This window comes from Lissotriton vulgaris, chromosome 9, assembly GCF_964263255.1.
Source record: "Lissotriton vulgaris chromosome 9, aLisVul1.2, whole genome shotgun sequence".
NCBI lineage: Eukaryota > Metazoa > Chordata > Amphibia > Caudata > Salamandridae > Lissotriton > Lissotriton vulgaris.
Window position 1 is genome coordinate 1,205,286,326 of NC_141697.1, and position 22,173 is coordinate 1,205,308,498.

The 22,173-nt window shown below is 44.9% G+C and overlaps 1 protein-coding gene across 1 annotated transcript in view; it reads left to right on the plus strand.

The window, feature by feature from the left end:
- Positions 1–22,173, plus strand: part of PODXL2 (podocalyxin like 2) — a 263,246-nt gene that overhangs the window by 229,574 nt on the left and 11,499 nt on the right. The window contains exon 6 of the mRNA XM_086939282.1: positions 5,887–5,948. Within this exon, the coding sequence (XP_086795408.1) occupies positions 5,887–5,948 (62 nt within the window). The remainder of the gene's footprint in view (positions 1–5,886; positions 5,949–22,173) is intronic.

The following is a 22,173-nucleotide window of genomic DNA, read 5'->3' on the forward strand; positions in this document are numbered from 1 at the left end:
CCATACATAATCTTAAAAGAGCCACGGAGACAAAAAGCAAGACCTCAGCAGCCTCTACCAACTCTCCTTCTTGTACTCCCAACAAAATCAACGTCGGAATTAAAGACACCTTCAGCTTGAATTTAGATTTAAAAAATCTAGGGGCATATTATCAAGGGGGTTTATCTCCGCTTTTTTGGCTTTAAAAGCCAAGAAAGCGGAGATAAAATTATCTCCCTATTACCAAGCTGTCGCTAACACCAGTTAGTGACAGCTAAAAGGAGATAGCGACCATCTTGGGCCCCGCTTTGCATGTCAGTGATATTTATCACTAATGACATGCAAAGTGGGCGTGCCAAGATGTTAGAGACTGGAAACAGTCCCTAACATCGCTATCTCCTATTACCAACTTTTGGAGATATTCACGCTAAGCGCGAATATCTCCAAAAGCTAACACCTGCCCTGAGCAGTTCTTAGCCATGTTATCCAATGGGAGGTGGATAACATGGCTAAGAGCATTTGCTCGATAATGCATGAATATCGCTGACTTTTCAGCGATATTCACGCATTGCGGCCGTTTTTTATCGCATTCGCGATAAACCTTGCTAATAGCAAGGTTTATCTGCGATAAAAATCGCCGATGTGCGGCGATAATTTTTGTCTCTAAACAAGTTAGAGACAAAAATTATCGCTAGTTGTTGGTAATATGCCCCCTAGTCATTTCATTGTTCAGGGGTAAACGAGATTCCTATAAAGCAAACATATGTACTATATCTGCACCATATAAAGAACATCAGGGAGAGCAGTTTTGCCATCCCCCATTTAGCAATCCTGTATGGTATATAATATAAAAAATAGAAACAGATTCTGTAAAACTGTGCTTTTACATTTATGGACATTAGGACAGATTGTGCTAACAAAAAAGCTCTGTAAAAAAACCACTTCAGATATCACCAATTTTTCTTGCCATTTTAGGTAGTATTTTCCAAAGCCATCTTTTATTTTAGCGTTCAGTAGGTGATATATTAGCCCACTTTAGCTTTTACTCTGACCCATTAGTTTATCTATAGATTTATTTTTGGAAAAACCGGCTGGTTCACCCCCCTTACGTTGTAAAAAACTCCCTTATTTGGAGAAATTTCCAAAATTCCCTTTGATTAATATTAAATTCCATTTTAAGTTCATCGAATGCTACAATACCGGTGGGGGGAAGAAAGCACTGATTCTATACAACCCCGTATTAAACCAGGTTTGCATATATTGATTCCTAAAAATCTCCGGTAGGTTCTTATTATTCGGAAAGGGTATATAAACGAACGAACAGACGCACAAACCTAAAAAGCACCTAGTAGAGTCTTAAAACACACTCTTTTATAGTAACTGAACTCAAGCTATCTCCATAAATATCCTTAGGCTTCTATCCCAATTAAAAGTTCGAAGATAGAAGGAGCGAGGTCCTTGACTTCACTACTAGGCCGTTCCTGTAGTAGAATGGTACAAAACTGCAACGTAGTGGCCCAGTAGGAATCCTTTTGCAGTGTTATTTCTTAGCATCTGTCTGGAGGGGTCAAGGTGGAAAAGAGCCCATATAGAACAGCTGAGTAGCGGCAACCCCTACTTTCGGCTTCACCCTAGGCTTTTGGATATATCAGATTCACTTCCACTCGGTATTCTTCTCATCATATCTGGACCATGATGTACTCTCTGCATGAACTCTATTGCCAATAAAATAAGTGAGAGGGGTTGCTTTTGTTTATTCAGCTTTGGCTTCCTAATCCAAAAGTTGAAGTGCATTAAAGGAATGGTGAATCCTTATGCCTGCGTACAGCTTTAGTAGCATTTTTAGATTCTCCCCTTATGTCTGTGTCTGGCTGTTATGACACATAGAGCCACGTGTCTTCTTTTTTTAATATCCACTCTCCCTTTCTTCTCTGTGTTTCTTCCTTTCTTTTTCATGACTCTTTTCTTTGCATAGTTTCTGATTCATTTCTTCCCACTGCACACTTTGAGCCTCATTTATGAAAAGTGACGCATCGCTGCGTGAAAACAGCGATGCGTCACTTTTCACTGCGCACCCCTTGCAACATTCCTGATGCGTCATATTTAATGTATGACGCATCATGTTGCAAGGAGTTACAGATACGTCAGTATTTCTGACGTATCTGTAAGCGCAAAAGTGACGCATTGCTGGAGTGTGTCACAAAAGTGGCGCAACTCCAGTAATGCGTCCTTTCACATGGGGCAAGCCCCATGTGAAAGGTCCTGCATCAGTCTTATGCCTGCTGTGAGGCTGGCGCAAGATTTTGACGCAACGGCGTCCTAAAAGTGACGCAGTGAAATCTCATAGATTTCACTGCGTCACTTCTACGACTCTTCCTTGCGTCAACATGCCCCCCTTGCATACATTATACCTGGCGCAGGTATAATGTGGCGCAGGGGTTTACAAAGTGACGCATCTACCTAGATGCGTCACTTTGAAAATATGGCGCAACAAGGCGCATTTTTTACGCCACTGGTACGTCACAAAAAGTGACGCACCAGCGGCGTTAAAGTGACCACAGCCTCATAAATGAGGCCCCGTATTTCTATCTTCCTCTTTCCTTCATGATCTTTTATTCTAGCTTTTATCTTCCCCTTTTGGTCCTTCCAGAAATGGTATTTATTGCTTCTGTCCGTCCTTATCTTTCTCCCGTTATTCTCTTTTCCTGGATTTAGGCCTTTCCATCTTTTGTTATATCTTTCTTTCTTTCTCTCTATCCTGAAGCTTCTTTTCTTCATATGTTTCTTCATCTTTTTCATCGTTCTGTTTTTGTTTCCATATTTGCTCTTTGTGCCCTTCTTTCTATTATCTTTACATATTTTTCTCTTCTTCTTATATAGACCTTTTTCATCTTTTTTCCTTTAATTTTTTTTAATCTTTTCTCTCATCTTTTCTTTCTTTGATCCTTCCCATTTTCATCCTTTTGCCTATTCTTCATTTCGTCCTGTGTTTCACCTTTTCTTTCATCTTTACTCTTTTTCATCTTTTCTTTCTTTTATCCTTTTGTTTACTTCTTTCATCCTTTGGTTTGACTTTTCTTTTGCCATTTACTTCTTTCTTTCATGTTACTCCTTTCACATTTTTTTAATCTTAAAAACTTTCATTCTTTCTTTCATTCTTTCATTTATCATTCATCTCTTTTGTACTTTCATTCCTTTGCCCATTCGTTGATCCTTTCTCGCATTCATCTTTTCTTCCTCCCTATTTATCACTTCCTTCTATCTCCCACTCTTACTCCCTCTATTTGTAACTTTATTTTCTTGCTCATGTTCGTCATTTTCTTACTCCCTCCTGTCCCTCCCTTCCTGATATTGCTTTCCACTTCTTTGGTGCCCTGCGGCCTTCAACATTCAGCTCCTTAATTCTCCCACAGTCTTATTCATGCTAATCTGTTTTGAGCCTGCATCTCTGATGAAAGATTTTAAATGACACAGAACTACCAGAGCAAGCTCAGTGGGCCCAGGGCTGACCCCAGCCACAGCTGTTGGAACTGGGACTGACCTTGCCTATGTGCTGTGTGTCTGAATGTATGCAGCCCTGCTGCTGTCTTTGAAGTGCCTCCTAGCACTTTTCAAAGTTACTTTTCAAGTTACTAGGAGTCAGTTGGAGCTGGAAGAGCCAATGAGGATGCGTTGATGTAGAGATGGCAATGTAGTACCTTATCATACAATTCCACGAACATTCAAAGGACATTGACCTGTAATTGGTGCTAATTATTTAATTTGGTGGAGAGACCAAGCACATCCGGGTCACAACCATGGTCCTATGTAAGATGAGAAAGACTTGGGCATTTGGTGTCATGGCTTGTAGTCTTCTAGGATAGAATTGATAATAACCTGGTATTCAGGTTGTATAGCAATTGCAAATTTAATTATTTTTTTGAGTAATGGTAGTTGTGCGATGGGTTGTTTTTACTTTTTCAGTAATGGGGGATCATTTTAATATTTATTGCACTGTGAAAAAGAATCTGTGCAAAGAATGCATTAGCTGTGGTGAGGGGCGTGAGTGCTTTTCTAGAGAAGGATTTAGTAGAGGACATACTCGTGGGCATATTTACAAGCCCCTATTGCCACGGGAACGTCACTTTTAAAGACGTTGTGGTGGCGATACGGGCTTTGACTTATTTACAAGGCACTGGTAAGCCAGTTAACGTGTCTTAACGCTGCCTTGTAAATAAGGCCCCCTTTCATGTTATACTTAGCGCGAAAGGGGAGGGCAATGGGTGTTGCTGTGGGCATTCCACCGCAACACCCATTGATTTTGACGCTGCCCAATTTTTACAAGTGTGGCATAAATATAGGGCAGCGCCACAATTAATACCAGGAAAAACCTGTTCTTACCCTGGCGAAAGGAGGGGAAATGTTTAATTTCTCCTCGTTTTTCTGTTTCCATGTGTGCTGCGTTGTGCAGCACACATGGAAACAGCCAAACGCCGTGATTGTTTATGTGCAGGATGGTGTCCCTTCCTGCACATAAACAATCATAAAAAAATGAAGTTTTGCAACTTCCAGGTGAGCTGTATTCAGCCGTAAACATAGAAATTTCCTGCACATAAACAATCACTCCCCTCAACGCAGACGCCCTTGGACTATGGTGCAAGGGTGCCAGCGTTGGAGCTAGGCACCTAAATTTAGCACCAGCGCAGGGCTGCACCATATTCATGCAAATACGGTGCAGCCCTGCATTTCTAAAGTGACGGAGCGTGTTGTTAGTCTTCTTGGCGTAACGACACGCTTTTGACACTTTCCTTGTTCATATACCCCTCAGTCTGGCTGGAAAAGTGATATTGACTTTCGAGATGACACTGACTAAATGCAGGAGGAGTTGACCGCATCTTTGGTATCAGTCGTGATTGCCATGAAGATGAGTTCATGCAGGGTGTTCCAGTGCAAGTCTTTGAAGGAGCCATACTGTGGTTTGGTGGGTTTGACTGACACTGGTTGACGGATGGTGTTGGTGGAATGGTGATCGGGATGACATCATGATCTGATCAATCCAGGATCATTAGAAAGACTGCATGCATGTGAAGACCAGATTAACAATGTAGACTTTGGTATGGGTTGGTTCAGGGTTGGGATGTGATGTTCATGTTGTTGAGAAGGTTGACTAATTCTTCTGTCAATAGCTTGCTGGAGGAATTGCTTGGGAGTTTGAAGTCCAAGATAACGTTGTTGTTCCTTTAGATGCTGAGCGAGATGCCGTGCTTTCCGCAATGTAAATTTTGCTCAGATCAGATATGCAGATTGGCGGACCGGTGGTAATCTGGGAAGTTAAGTGCGGAAAGTGACTAGTGAATAGTTATAGCGTTTACAGGAGGCAGTACCTGTCCAGTACTTGGAGATTGACATGCCAAGGCAGTAGGGAAAACCAATCACAATTAATTGTTGCAACAGGAAGCCCTAAAATGCATTTAAGCTCAGGGGGCCCGATTCACAAAGGTAATCTGGACAAAATCCTAACTTTACGACTTTCGGTATTCACAAAGGGCATTTAGGAGTAGTAAAGTTAGGATTCCCAACTTTACTACTCCTAAATGCGTAATCTGAGACAAAATCCTAACTTTACGACTTTCGGTATTCACAAAGGGCATTTAGGAGTAGTAAAGTTAGGATTCCTAACTTTACTACTCCTAAATGCCCTTTGTGAATACCGAAAGTTGTAAAGTTAGGATTTTGTCTCAGATTACTTTTGTGAATCGGGCCCAGGGTTCTGAATACCATACCGTGGGCCCAGACTTGCCCAGTTGCATATGACCTTTTGTGCATGCTTTCCAGCTTAACTTAAGTGTTATTATACATGTTTTAGGCACAGTAACATATGTCCAGTTGCAGTTTTTCTCATGCCTTTTACCTTCTTTTCTCTGATAGGGGTTGTTCCTGTTAAAGATGTTCTCACGGCCCTGGGAGACATTAGAAGAAACTTAGCAGAGGTAAGAAACCCACCTACTAACGCAAGCAGTTAGAGGAAAGAGAACTTACAGGACGAGAATGAGGATGTGTGATGAAAACTGACACTCCTCATAGTTCATAACCCATAAGTCAATTTTCTTACATGCAGAAACAGGTGAACCATCTTTAGCGGCTCTTCTGCTAAGGCGTAGGTGCATCGCCCCACTGCTCACACAGCTGTGTAAAAAGAAGTGCGCAGGACTGCTTGGACGGCCGCCTTGAGCGGCCAAGTAGTCCTGCGCACTTTACATGTTCCTCACCAGGCTGCATTACACAGCCTGGTTAGAAACACGCAAACCCTCCCAGGTCCCATCTGAGCTCCGAGCCACGACAAATCATAACGCTGCATTGCAGAATTGTGATTGATCAGGGAGGGAGCCTGGGAGCTTCCTTGTTCCGGAGACGAGGAACTACACGACGGAGGAGAGGCGGCTGCAGACTCGCAAGAGTGTAAGTACGTTAAAAAAAGTTGTAATGCCCCCCCACACGACTCCCACTCCCCCGCCCCTCGAGTTTTGTTCCCTGCTACTATGAACCATTTGAGCTGAGGTACCTTTAGAAGTGGAACGTTGTTCCATCTTCTCATATTTTAATGTTTCTTCTTTGTTTTCGATGATAAACGCCAATGAACAGGATTCAGCTGCTCTTTAAAGACGAGCCAGTCAGTAATTCCAGTATTGAACATCAGGTAAAGGTTGGCGAGCAACAAGGTAATGGAAGGAATGCTTGAATTAATCTTAGCCACTGGCGATTGCTTGGGCCGGACTGTTGGCCATTGGTTGTCGCCCACTATGCCACTTCAGACAGAGAGCAGCCATATACAAATAAGCCATGGCCCTGCTCCAGTAGGTGCAGGCCAGCCACACTGCCAGGACAAGGCCCATGCTAGATAGGAACATAAGCAACCCCAGACCAGCCCCAGCCTACTTAGCCCTCGTCCAGTGAGGTACAGCTTGAGCTCTGTGGCACTGAAGTGCATAAAGCGGGCTTCAGTCTGGAGTGGCACAGTGGGCAAAAATAGTGGATTAAAATGCTGCCCAAAGAGATTGCCAGTGATTTAATCTATTTGCAAGTGGTGCTGTCATCACCTTTTCTGTGTTTGATGTAACGCCATTCATAAGTGGCCAAAGATATGACCCAACATCGATCCATTGCTTGGTACGCAACAAGATCCAAGCTGCACCCTACTGATGAGGCCTAACAGGTCTGAAACCATTCTGGGGAAGTTTGTGTTCCTTTCTGGGGGGTGGAGGGCTCATCTCACAGTTCAGGATAGACTGTTCCCATAAAGAGCAGGGTCAGTACTGCTTTGCATAAGGGTGGTCTCTGTCTAGAGTGGCACAGTGGGTAAAATCGATGGGTATGGATTTTTCCCAGAGCACCTGTCAGTGGTTTACACTATTTACAATGGTTCCTTCCATCATCTTCTTTAAGCACAATTCATGTTTCTAGGTATTGACAAATCTTTACAACTACATCAACTGGACTTGTCCACTGAAATATCTGTTAACTTTTGGGTGAACAGGCATGGAGGAATGATTTTGAGAAAGGAGTGATCTTTAACACCTCTAGTGAAGGCTTCGTATGGTAAACTGGGTTATTAAAACTTTATATAGATTAATGGGTGCATGCTGCAGTCCTAATCTCTAAAAATACACAAGGAAGTGACGGAGAGAGGCGTTAGCCATCATGGCGTAATGCCTCTTTCCGCCACTTCTAAAATGCAAGGCTGCACCATATTTACAGAATGTGGTGCAGCCTTGCATTTCCCCCTGCGCTGGTGCTACACTTAGCAGTGTAGCTCCAACACAGGCACCCTTGCACCTAAGCGCAACGGTGTCTGCGTGCAGGGGAGGATTGTCTATGTGTAGGAAGGTGCCGCTTCCTGCACATAAACAATCCTAAAATGCCATTCTGTCACTTTCATGTGTGCTGCTTAATGCAGCACACATGGAAGTCACAAAATAATTTTTTCCCAAGGGATTGTTTATGTACAGGAAGGGTGACCTAACACGACAAAGGGGGAGGAATCTTCCCCGTGGATCCTCCAATCTCCATTGGCACTACTTGTGCCGGTAAGTACCGTCTAGCAGCCCCAATAGCTTGAACATATCATGGTTGGGTTTATTTCTACCTGGAGCTTCTTGCAGCATAGCTGATGGCTTCTCTGGTATCACTTCATCAGTGTGGAGAGACCAAAGCACTGAAGAGTTAGTTGGACTTTACAGCACAACCAATGTTTTGTGAAAGATGCATCATGGTATGACATCCTGCCATGGCCGGGTCTAGGGCGAAGGACAACCAGGTGGCCTTGGGTACCAAAAGCAGGAGGATATTGCCAGAAGTAGGGATGGCCCCTGTCTCCCTCATGCATAATCTGGCAGCAACAGATCACTTCAGCCAGGGGAGCAAGAGTCCTTGCACTGGCCTTGGTCTCCGCTGCTTCTCACTTGCTGAGAAGCCAGAGGCGCGGCTCAGCCTTGCCACATAAATATTGTGTCTCATCTCCACACTGCCTCCCAGAAATGAGTAAGAGCCAATCAATAGAGACAGCGAAGAGTTCAATGCGATATTGATTGAGTTACTCCGGAGAACCCGCCGAAGGGCCTGTAGAAAGCGCAGCTTAAGTGCTGTACTTTGATTTGTAAGAGAGAGGTCTGACATGTACCAAGCATCCTTAGAAGAAGGATGTCACAGTGGGAGTTGTGCACTCCACAATGTACTATGCATCATTAGAAGAAGGATGTCTCTGTGGGAGTTATGCACTCTGAAGTGTACCAAGCATCATTAGAAGAAGGTTTTCACTCCTGTGTGGAAAGTTCCTAGGTGAGACATGATCCAAGCATCATTAGAAGAAGGATGTTACGGCTGCGGGAGAGTCGAAGGCTCAAACATGTATCATGCATCCCTAGAAGAAATATATCACTGCTTCGCTGAGAGTTCAGTGATCAGACATCTCCCAAGCATCCTTAGAAAAAGGATGTCACTAGGGGCAATGCACTCTGAAATGTACAATGCATCATTATAAGGATGTCACTGCTGCGTGGAGAGTTCAGGGATCAGACAAGTAGCAAGCATCATTAGAATAAGGATGTCACTGCTGTGGGAGAGGCAAGGACTTGAACATGTTCTAGGTATCCCTAGAAGAAGGATGTCACAGCTGCGGGAGAGTTCAAAGTTCAGACATGTACCAAGCATCCTTGGAAGAAGGATGTCATTGCCACGTGAGAGGTCAAGGGTAAGACATGTGCCAAGCATCAGTAGAAGGATATCATAGCAGCAGCGGATGTATGATGATATAATGCGCACCATCACAACGCGGTATGTTACATCACGGTCTTGAAAACGCAAGTCGTTACATCGACTCCAGTCTACATACAGTAGGGAAGGTGTTGGAATAGTAATTCACACTATTCCTTAGTCTAGAGCGCCCTCCAGTGCAAGTCGATGTAACAACTTGCGTTGTCAAAACCGCGATGTAATCATACCGCGTTGTAATGGTTTCGTGGTAAAGGATGTCTCCCGCTCAGACATGTACCAAGCATCCATAGAAGGATGTCACTGCTGCAGGGGAGTTTAGGACTCAGTCACTGCCTTCCTCCCCTTTCTCGCATCATTATTTCCCTTCCGCCACGTGAACCTGTTCACTATAGATGAAGATGCATTTTATGCAAATATAAAGGCCATGATGTATTTAAACTGATTTTACCCTCACATTACCCCACACAAACCATTACTTGACACTGAACTATCAGTTGAAATCCCAGAGCAGGATGAAAAGGGCGTTGAGAAAACACTTCGGCCCCGATTACGAGTCTGACGGTCCACGGACCGCCAGACTGGCGGGGGTGCGATGGTGGCGTTCTTCTCACTGCCCTTTTACAAGATGAGCGGAGGGACTGCCCAGCCGCCAGGGAACCGCCATTCCTTGCCGGTGTTGCGGCGGTGTAGATGCATCCATATGCTTGGTGGGAAAGCCACGGTCCTGCCAAGCATATTAGGAGTTTCCACTCTGGCAGGGTTTTTATGGCGGTCCCTCTCCATGTGAACCCTGGCAGAGAAGAAACGGTGCCTTTGCACCCTGTGGAGGCACAAGGGGGGGGCACAACATGTGCCTCTCTGTGCGCATGCACACCAGTTCCTGCATGGTATGGATCTTTCAGCCCATGCGATGCAGGAACTGTTTCCGGCGTTCCCATTGTGGTGCCCGTTTTTAGAGGCACCTCCATGGGAACGCCCAAAACAACCTGCCAGACCGGAGGGAACTCCTAATCTGGTGGTCCGCCCGGCCTCAGCTTTGGCGGTGCGGCGGCGGGGCAGACCCGGTGCTGCTCTATCAGAGTTGTAATCGAGATCTATTTGCCATATTAATGGCAGAAGGCGTTATACAAATGCTGATAACATCAAATAAATAATTGTGTTGGAGAGCCTCTAGTCTCTGAGCTGCTGGAAACAACAGCTGGCATCATGTTTTGGGGGGTGAAAAGTGGGAAAATATAAAATGCATCCCTGTTGTGTTCCTGTTCTCACATTGGACACATTTCCTAGGCAGGTCACTTACACTATTACAAACATCTTTATTCACCCAAGACGTCAGTGGCCAAGAGCCGTGTCCCAGGATGCAACAGCACATTCTATGTTTGTAAGGACAGGGGTTCAAGAACATCCATAATGCTTCACTTTCAGTCATTGTGCTTACTTGAAATTGAACATCAAAGCAGTACACGCCCTACCACATGTAAGTAAGGACTCTCGTACCCAGTAAGTTTTGTTTTGTAAATTTCCCCAGGGAGAACCGGAAGAATAGCATTTCATATAACTGTCAGGGGACATTTTGAGCATGAACACCCCCTCTTTCCATAATGTCTCTTCCAGGGCCTCTCAGCAGGGTGTGAAATACTCCTCCGCCCTCGCACATGCCCAAAAAGCAACAAGTAAGTCCATACTGTGCTGTGGCTGTCCCCCCCACTGTATGTCCCATTTTAGATGCAATTGATATAAGAGGTTCTTTTAACACAATCTATTTGCTGTAGAAATTAAACTAACCCTGGCCATCTGCAGCAGCAAACAGGGCTACAGGCATCCTTTGGCTGAAGAGGCTTCTGATGCAGAAGGCCCTGCACGGCCACCGTACCTGTTAATGAACTGATATAGGGCGGCCACTCTGGGATCTATTGTTAATTTGTTCTTTCAGTACATCCAACCTTTGATTTGATTGCATACCGACGGCTGCAGTAATCAGACTGCTGCACCTTCTTGCTATTCACTTTGAATACAGAGATCAGAAAATTGGATCTGCACGAATTAATGACCTCACATCTGGTATTTTAATGTAGATAATTAGGTAGTTTTGCACTGAAGGCTCTAAAACTATTTAATAGGGTTTGTCCCCTTTGCGAAGTCTTTGACGCAGTGCTTCATTTGAGCCGGGGGCTCAGGTGGGCTCACTGGCACTTATTTTTCCTCAACAAACTTTCATGCAGAGCAAGAGAGAGAAAAACACAAAAGGGTGAAAAAGGAGGAAGAGAAAAATGGAAAGAGAAAGCAGGGATGGGAAATAACCTGCAAAAGTAAAATAAAGAGGCAGGGAGTGTCTGCTGGTGGATTAAAGGGGCATGGGGTGGAATCAAGACTACGCATCACTGGTATTAGGCACTCGACCTTGGATAGCTCCAGCCAGGGGCTTCCGAGCAAACCTTTGGGCCGCACCACTTATTCTTTTACCAACTAAGCGCTGCAGAGGCTTCATTCTGTATCACAAAGGGCTGACCATGGTCAGGTTCTTTCAAACCAAATGCATTATATTGTGCTGTCGGCAGGTCCTCAAAAGCCTTCTGACACAGTCTAAAATCACTTCCTTACACTGGTTCTTGGATGCAATTGCTGTGAAGGGTGCATCTGTGGTTCCATGGTTGTCTACAAAGTTCCTGTAATACCGAGTGAGTCCTGAGAGGCCTCACACATGTTTTAGGCTGGTGGGAACCTCCTGCTCCAACACAGACTTGATCTTAGCATTCTATGGGCGGACCTCCACATTGCAGACATGGGAGACTGCAGAAGACTGTACCGCCTGTAACGTGGTAGCCTTGATTGTCAGATTTACTCCCTGATTCCTGACCACCACCTGTTCTAGGTGCCTCAGATTTTCCTCCCATGAATTGCTAAAGATGGCAATCTCATGAAGGTAGGACAAGCATAACTCCTCCAGCTTTTAGGGTGCATAGTTCTTCAGGCACTGAAAAGTGGCATGAACATTCTTAAGCCCAAGAGGCATGACCCTAAACTAGTATAATTGCTTTGTCATAGAGAATGCAATCATCATCTTGCACTAGGTGGTAATGCCATCTGTCAATAGCCTCAGGTCAGATGAAAGGTACTCTAGAAGCGAGCAGCACCCTCTCAGACAGTAGCTCGTCAGCTCTGGGAACCTAGTGTGTTTTGGGCACCTCATTGAGGGCCTGGTAGTCCACACAAAAATGCAAGTGTGTGGATCCTTACTTGGGCACCTTTACCACTAACTGGTCCAAGACTCAATCACCTCTAACTCCAGCATCCTGGGAACCTCTGCCTTGATGCACTCCTGGATTTGTTCAAATATCCTGTAAACCTTGCTCTTCAGTGGCAAGCGACATCAATATTATATGCACAGGTGTCAGCCCTGGAGTCAGCATTGCCCCAGAACCTCTCTGTTCTCTCTGCCTCTCAGGCGCTGACTCCGGGGCAAAGTGTACCCCATCCATAGAACCATTCAAATTATCATTTTGCAGTAGACTCCTCAGCCTCTTCTGTCATTGCCATGATGCTTACTCTAAAGTCTTTCCACAAGTATAACTGAAGCCTGTTCACAGCGAACAACCTCTTTTGCTCCCCTATGGCAACTGTGTGCATCAAGTCGTTCACCTCATAAAGCTTCTACACTGTGTGTATGGCACACACCACTTATCCTCTAAAGCACTGTCACAAATAGGCTTCAGCACCAACATATCCTGACCCTCTGGGTACCCAGTCAGCATTGCTTTCTGCTCCCACTTCGGCACTTGGCTAGCCTGAACGTTTGCCCACGCCTGACTCATGCGTGACCCACCATCAGCCTTCTGGGGCACATAGGGGCCGATTCACAGAACTAATCTGAGATAAAATCCTAAACTTACTACTTTTGGTATTCATAGAAGGCATTTAGTAGTAGTAAAGTTAGGACTCCACAGCAGAGCCTGGTCAACGAAAACAAATCAATCCATTCAATATTATGTGAAACACATTAGGCTCCACCAGAAAGACATAAAATATTTAGTTTCAAAACCAAGAAGGTTTATTAAAAGTTAATTGGTCACAGAAGTAAAAAATCTGGTTAGCAGCAAATTATAATCAGAATGCATATACTTCAATTCATAGCCAATCAAATTAGTTCACATCTTAAGAATCAGGTGACCAACCAGCATATCAGTTCTAAAGACACCAAAACTCTATAGTTCTACACTCCTACATGCAGTTCTTAAGAAGAGTGTTCAATCAGGTTAAAGTGAAATGATGTGATTACTTGTTAGATTCTCAAGGTTTCTCACAATTCAAGCTTCTCTTTGCGTCCTTCAAACTACCTGTAACTAGATAAGATACACAGACTAGTCTGCAAACTACAGGTGTCTCTTGAATGATCTTTTCTATAAAATATTTCACAATAATAAAAAAAATAAAAAAATTCTTCACATGGGAAAGAAGAAAACAAAACCAAGGTATTCGATAAATAGAACTCCAGTATGCTTAGAAATAAAATGTTCATGTGTCACAGTCTTCAACACACTAAGGGCCGAATGTAGGTAAATCCCATTTACCGGTTTTGAAATACCGAATGCTACCGATTCGGTATTTCAAAATCGGTAAATGGGATGTAGGTCCCAACATCTGGAATCGTTACCGATTCCTTACAAATTCGGTATTTACCGATTCTGTAAATACTGAATCGGTAATTGCTATTGAATCCTATGGGCCTTTGAAGCCCATAGGATTAAAGTCAAATGCACAGATGTGCATGTACACAGGAATCGGTATTTTACCATGGATTTGTATTCCATGGTAAAATACCGATTCTGTAAGCCATGTGCTGATGTAACATTGGCTACCTACATTGCATTTTCGGTAATTTTACCGAATCGTTATCATTACCGAATCGGTAAATATTACCGATTCAGTAAATTTACCGATTCGGTAATGATAACGAATCGGTAAAATTACCGAAAATGTGCCCCTACATCTCGATAGCCCTTTACCGATCGGAAACGGCCGAAAATCGGTATTTTCGGCCGATTCCGATCGGTAAAGGGCTACCTACATCGGGCCCTAAGGCATTAGGATTAGAACCAGGTGCAGATGGCTCAAATACTCTCACTGTCCAAATGTGCCTTTCAGTTCAGTGTCTCTTTTGCCATGCTGAGGGCGCTGTAGCCCATGCGTGGTAGAAAGCCAGTGACCCCGTATGCCAGGAGGGACTGCCGTGAAGAAACCTGTTATGCCGATTGGGTTGGAGCCTGTGTGCAGTGGAGACACATGACCCTATATGCCAGAGGGTGCCAAAGGGACCAAGCAAGAAGTGTGACTTGGTCGGGGTCATCACCGGAGGAGGGCAGCCATCATGGTGTCCGCTGCGGGCCTGCACTGTGACTGAGGACCAGCATCAGGACTTTCACATTCCCCCTTCGTCACCTCGGGAAGAGCAAAGAAGTTACCCACCTTGGAGGAGTAATGAGGATCCTGAATTTGCTGCATGTCCGCGTGTGGGGAATGCGTGGTCTGCTGAGCGCAGCGCATCTTGGACGCGTGCCAAGAACTTACCAGAGACATCTGCTTCAGATCCAGCACCCACAGAGGGGCCAAACTCAGGGACCCCATGGTCGCTCCATTCCTGCTGATACGGGTCTGAACTGATTTCAGGCCAGTCGGCCCGAGGGAACTTGCTTGCCAAATAGTGATTCGGTGCTCGAACATTTTTTACTTTAATACAAAGTGGGGCTTCATCTGAATACAGTGCTTAATTTTAGCTGGTGGTTTCCAATCCTCGGCACAGCATTTACACACTGGCACTTATGAAAGTCTGCCACCTAGTGGTGCTGTTGTCTAATTTAGCGTTGAGCACAACAACTGTTGTTTATTTATTTAATATACATTAAAAAGGGCAAATACCTGCCGCCCAAGCCAATCTTATGGCTTAGGGGGCATTGATTAGTCTGCATTCTCGCACTTGTAGGAACGTGTTGGTTAGAAGTTATGTTGATACTGTCATTGACAGCGCTGACAGGGGCAATAGATGGTGCAGGCTCCAGTGTCCACCTGACGAGGACCATAGTACTTTTTTTTTTTTTACAAATTAAATACTGCCTGGCTGTCTCCTATAGTGTATGATGAATAATCTCTACCACTCACAGAGGGAGGGAGTGGGACTCAGGCAACAGCCTAAGAAACACTAGAGCCCTGACCTCAGGGGACTGTGTGAGTTTTTGTGCAGGGTATGCCCAGACATGGGTCCCTTGCTCGCTTTGCCACTTTATTAAACCTAGCATGGCTGATGAGGGGTGTTACCCTTGAACCGGTCCGAGTATGCGTGTTTCCGGTCCAGGGATGACCTTGCTTGCAAGTTTGGGCTGGACTGTTCCCATGAGGCACATGGTCAAGACTGATTTGCATATAGCTGGGTCTGAACTGGGATGACGAAGTGAGCTAAAGAACAATTATGGATTCAACCCAAATCTGTGACTGGGAGTGAGTGTCTGAAAAGTTTAAGTGCCTCCGTCCATTATCTCCTTGTGTTTGCTTTGTTCACCCTAAGTTGGCAGGGTATTTCCAGACGTGGGTCCCTTGCTCACCTTGCCACTAGATACAAGCAAGCCTGGCTGATGAGGGTTTTTACACTAAAACTGCCCAGGATGCTTGTTTCTGGTCCAGGGAGACCTGGCTTGGCAGTTCGGGCTTGACTGCTCCCATGCGGCACAGGGTTAAGACTGATTTGCATATAGCTGGGTCTGAACTGGGGTGGCGAAGTGAGCAAAAGAACGATGATGAATTCAACCCAGATCTGTGACTAGGAATGAGTTCCTGGAAATTTTCTGTGCTCTATCCATCATCTCCTTGTGTTTGTTTTGTTCTCCCTAAGTTGGCACGGTATTCCCAGACGTTAGTCTCTTGCTCACTTTGCCACTGGATTCAAGCTAGCCGGGCTGATGAGGGATGTTACCCGAAAACCGGTCCCAGGTTGCTTGTTTTTAGTCCAGGGAAGACCTGGATTGGCAGTTCAGGCTAGACTGTTCCCATGAGTCACAGGGTGACCCTAACTGATTTGCATATAGCTGGGTCTGAACTGGGGTGTTGAAGTGAGCTAAAGAACGATGATGGATTCAACCTAGATCTATGACTGGGGGTGCAGGTCTGAAAAGTTTCAGCGCTCCGTCCATTATCTCCTTGTGTTTACTCAGTTTTTTTGTACATGTCATATTATACTTTGTAGAGATAGCTGTAAAATGAATACTTCTTTTTTTATGAAAGCAAGTATTTGACTGGGCAACCTTTTGTTGCTGCTACCCGTATCTTGAGTTTTGAGCCCCTGTATCTACCTCTCTCTCTTAGAAGCCTTGGACTGCTCGAAACACGCTACTACCGAGATCCAAGTGCTGAAGGGCTACTTGGCCCAGTTGCTCAGGACCCACAGTAGGCCGGGCCCTAGGACATTGGGAGTAAAAGACCTCATCCTCTCAGTTCGGCCCAGTTGATTCTGCTTGTCCCATGGCTCTCTAAACTGGGTTCTGACAGGTATTAGGAGTCCTTGCAGTGGCCTTGGTTTCTGCTGCTTCTCACTTTGTTGTCAGGAAGCTAGAAGTGCTCGGGCTTCTCACAAAATGGTCTCTTTTGACCCCACAACACCTCCTAGGAATGAGTAAGCGCCGATCAATGGCAGCAGCAAAGAGTTCAATGTGATATTGATTGAGTTACCCTGGAGAACCCGCCGAAGGGCCTGTAGTTGCTTAAGTGCGGCTCCTTGATCTGTATGAGAGAGGTCTGACACGTACGAAGCATCATCAGAAGAAGGATGTCACTGCTGCAGGAGTGTTCAGCGCTCGAACATGTACCAAGCATCATTAGAAGAGGGTGTCACTGCTGCACAGAGAGTCCAGGGATCAGACATGTACCAAGCATCATTAGAAGAGGGTGTCACTGCTGCACAGAGAGTCCAGGGATCAGACATGTACCAAGCATCATTAGAAGAGGGTGTCACTGCTGCACAAAGAGTTCAGGGATCAGACATGTACCAAGCATCATTAGTAGAAGGATGTCACTGCTGCTGGAGATGTGGGGGCTCACACATGTCCCATGCATCATTACTATGAGAAGAAAAAGTATGTCACTGTTGAGGGAGAGTAAAAACTATTCTAGCTGAGGCATCAAGAATTTTAAATTCTAATAAGGACACGGAAGTGAGGATTATGCTTCTCTTTTTTTAATGAGGCAAAAACAGCAGCCAATAAAACTTTAAACGACATAGCCCGGAAGGAATGCCCCTTCCTTCTCTACACAAATCAGAATTCCCCCATCAGATATAAATCCTTGCAACACTGAAGTCTCTCCTCTTTCTTTGCGAACCATTACCTTAAATCCATGAACCTTGAAACCATAGAACTAGAACTCTGTCGGTAAGTAGACTTCGTCCTGAACCATCACTTATGAACAAAGATAAACTCCTACGTCATCAACCAAATACGTCAACAGTCACTCAAGACCTTTCAGGTCATCTTGGCCTCAGCTCCTGAAACGAAAACATAGGCCATAATATTCCAATATCTGGAAATATATCATCAATTTTGGGGAGAACACAAGAAATATCAGATCACCTTAGCATATGTTAATATACTAATTCATAATCTTTGTCTCAATAATAACAGCCAATATCATGCCATATGAAGCCCTAGGAGGGGATAAACATTGCCTCTGTGTCCTTAATAGAATTGAACATTTTTGGAGTCAACTAGAAAATGTTTTATTCTATAGCAGGAATTGGAGGCTTTGTATTATGCTAGTTTAAAGTTGAGCCACCACCGCCGATGCCACATCAACAATTGGCTTGTGATAAAATACTTTAAATGTAGATTCAGAAGACCAATCCGCTGCAGCCATGATGTTCTCCAAATGAGAACCAGTAGCAAAAGCTTTTGAGCCCATGGCCTCCCTCACGGAATGAGCCCCAAAGATGGAGACATCAATACCAGCTTCAGATAACAACCATTTAACCTATCTGGCCAAAGTTGCAGAAGAGACTGGGCGGAAAGGTTTCTGCAAGGAAATTAATAATTGACCTGACACATCATAGCATAATTCATGAGTACAATCCTCGTGGCATTTTAAGCATTTCACAACACATAATCTCTGATGATGTGGGAATGCAGGGTAATTCACTTATCTGGAATTAGTACGCTGAGAGATTGTAAAGATACCCCCCGAATGAGTAAATACTTTACCTGCCAAATCCAGAGCACTTATGTCAGAAACCTGTATACAAGAAATAAGACACAACAACAGCGTGAGTTTCGCCAACAATTGCTTACACGAAAGGTCTTAATTCGCAGGCCAATCCCTGAGAAAACGAAGTACATTGTCTACATCCCATTCTGTGGAATACCAAGGTTTTGGTGGACGAACCAACCGAATGCCCCTCAACAATTTACACACAAGGGGGTGTTTTCCAACTGGTTTACTATCCAAATGAGGATGACCAGCCGATATGGCTGAACGGAATTTATTAACCATTCTATAAGCCAGCCTGTGCTGGCCACATCCGATAGAAAGTTAACAATCATATTGATACTTGATCCCATGGGATCCACTTCTCATTCACCACACCAACAAACCCACCTACACCAAGCTGACTCATAACATGTGTACATAGAGGGAGCCCAAGATTGAGACAGGAAGAACATTGCGTCCTGCAAAACTCCTGGCACTTGCTAGGGTCTCTTGAAAGTCTCCAGGCCATGAGGGACAACAGCCCTTGTGACACTAACAGGTGTGGTAGACCCACCGGGCTGACAAGAAGATCCGGAAAGGAGAGAATCCTCACTGGAGGGGTACAAGACAGAGTTAACGTCACTGGGAACCACAAATTTGCCTTCCAATATGGAGTGATTAAAATAGTTTCTTCCCTCTGATGGCGTACCTGCGCTAATACTCAGTAAATCATGGTGAACAAGGGAGATGCATAAATCTGGCCGATTGGCCAAGACTGAACAAACGCATCCGAGCTGAGAGCCTGGGGATCCTGTCTCCAACTGTAAAATCTGGGCAATTGTACATTCAGGTGGGATGCAAATAGATCGATTGGGCACGGTGCACCACTTCAAACCCAGTTGTTAAATCACCCTGGGGTGGAGTCCCGCAGAAAACGCAAGTTCCAGTCCACCACCACATTGGAACTGCCCGGAATGTATTCTGCTGTCACCGAAATGTGGTGTTGCAGGCAACAATGCCAGAAATTCTTGGCTATTTTTGCAAGGAGATGGGACCTCGTTCACCCCAAATGTTTGATGTATCTTACCACTGAAACATTGTCAATCCATAAAAGGATGCAACAACTCGTTTTCCTTGGTTTCAGAGTCTGAATGGCGAAAGAACCTGCTAGGAGTTTGAGACAATTGATATGAAGCGGAAGCTCCTCCGGAGACCATCTGCCCCATGTCTCTATTGAACTGCAATGGGCTCCCTAGCCCCAACAACTGGCATCCGATTCTATTATCATTTCCGGAACTGATGCAAAGAAGGCCTTTAAATTCCATGCATCCATGTGGTCCAGCCACCAGGACATTTCCATCCTCGCTTCTGTGAACAATACAATCTGTTCCGCGTAGGATAAGCCCCAGCGGAGATGCAATATCTTCAGTCGTTACAATGCCCGATAATGTAGAGGGCCCGGAAATATCACTTGAATCGAGGAGGCCAGGATACCCACCAGTCGAGCCAATATCCTCAAGGATATAGTCAGAGAGGCAAGCACTCTCCTCAACTCTTTCTTGATCGAAATCCGATTTTTTAACGGAACCAATAGCTGAGTCAAAATTGAGTCCACTTGAAATCTCAAAAACTCCATCGTTTGGGAAGGGACCTCAATGGACTTGTCCCCATTGATGACAAATCCCAGGTCCTGCAGGAGCTGAGTCATCCAGGACAGATGAAGTAATACCAAATCTACGGTTTGGGCCATGACCAGAATGTTGTCCAAGTAAATAATTAGACAAACTCCCTGTTCCCGAAGATATTGTGCCACTGGCCTGAGTAGCTTGGTGAAGCAACAAGGAGCTGATGAAAGGCCAAAAGGCATGGCGACAAACTCGAACCAACTTTGACGCTATTGAAATTGAGGGAATCTCCGATGAGGCGGGAATAAGGGGACAGCAAAATAAGCGTCCTAGGGGTCGAGACGAACCATCCAGTCTCCCTCCAGTAATAAATCTCTCAACAAATGTATGTTCTCCATATTGAAGTGGAGATACACAATCCAAGAGTTGAACTCTTTGAGATGTAACACCAAGCGGAAACCTTGATTCTTCTTTGGGACCAGAAAAATAGTGCTGACAGACCTATGAGGATGTGGGATTGATTATGTTATAGCCCCTTTCTGCATAAGCAACAAAACTTCATTGTCTATGAACCTGCTCTCTGTTTGGAAAAAATGGAGAGGGCTCAACCTCAGTCTTTGGGAGGGAGACGAATAGAACTCCAGTTGAAATCCCTGATCCGGCTGAAGTACCCATGGATGTTGAGTAAGCATGGCCCAATTGTGATAAAACAAACTAATCCTTCCTCCCACCAAAACTTCTGCCAAATGAAATATTTTTACCAGAGTAGGCGGTATCATCGGAGTTGTTTCCTCCCTTGTAGCCACCACGGCGTTGTTGACCTCTGCCACACCTATTGCGGGTGCGATAGAAATTGAAGAGGGGAGCTTTCCCACGTCCTCTGGTCACATATCCTCTTGAGGCCTGATAGAATCCTCAGCGAGGTGCTTGACCCCTAAAGCGTCTGGCCCTGACAAAAATGCCATTTTGGAAATCTTTTTTAGTTGATGTTTGAGCTTTGCAAGGGCCGAAAAGGTGGACATATATTTTCCCAAATCTTTAACAAATTTGTTGCTAAGCAGCAGACCGTTGTCTAGGGTGCCCTCTTCTGTGGGAGCCAGTTCAGCCAGTTGGAGGTCAATCCTCATAAGAAAGGATTTCATTCGCTCCATGGACAAGGCGCAATTTGTGTTTCTTAAGAAACACAGGGCTCTTTGCATCCACTCAAGGACTTCAGTTGGGTCAAGGGGGAGTTGGAATCTTTGGCCCTGACTGCCAGGTCTAAAATCTTGGTGAGGGGCCTTTACACATCCAGAAGCTTGTCTTGACATCTTCTCCAAGCCCTGTTGAGCCCCTTTTTTGGGTCCTTAGTGAACTTTTAAAAGAATTTGGCCATGTTGTTGTCTACTTCTGGGGTCTCAGTTACCTTGCCCAGGAGATTAGGGCGAGGGCACTATGGGCCCAATTCACAGAACTAACTTAAGACAAAATCCTAAACTTACTACTCATGGTATTCACAGAATGCACTTACGACTGTCCTACGTTTACGTCCGCACTTAGGCTGGAATTTCCACACCCGGAGTGGAAGCTCCGCACCCGGAATGGAAGCTCCACACCTGGAGTTGAAACTCCAGACCTGGAGCAGAATTTCCACCATCAGGCCGGAATCTCCGCTTCCGGGCCGGAATACCCACAATATGGTATTAATTGACTACACATGATTTAATGTGGGTATTCCAGCCTGGAAGCAGGGATTCCGTCCCGATGGTGTAAATTCCCCTCCGGGTGTGGAGCTTGTACTCCGGGTGCGGAGCATCCACTCCGGGTGTGGAAATTCCAGCCCGAGTGCAGACGTAAACGTAGGACAGTCGTAAGTGCATTCTGTGAATGCCATGAGTAGTAAGTTTAGGATTTTGTCTTAAGTTAGTTCTGTGAATCGGGCCCCATGATTTTAAGGTGCTGCGCACATCGCACTCAAAACTCTGTCTCGAATTGTCTTGTACATAATGTGTGACTTCTGCACAGGGCACCCGTTCTGTAGACCTAGGGTGTACAATGTTCTTGGGGTCAAAAAGGAGATTCTTGATACTTGGGATTTCAGGCTCCATGTAATGCGTCTTAA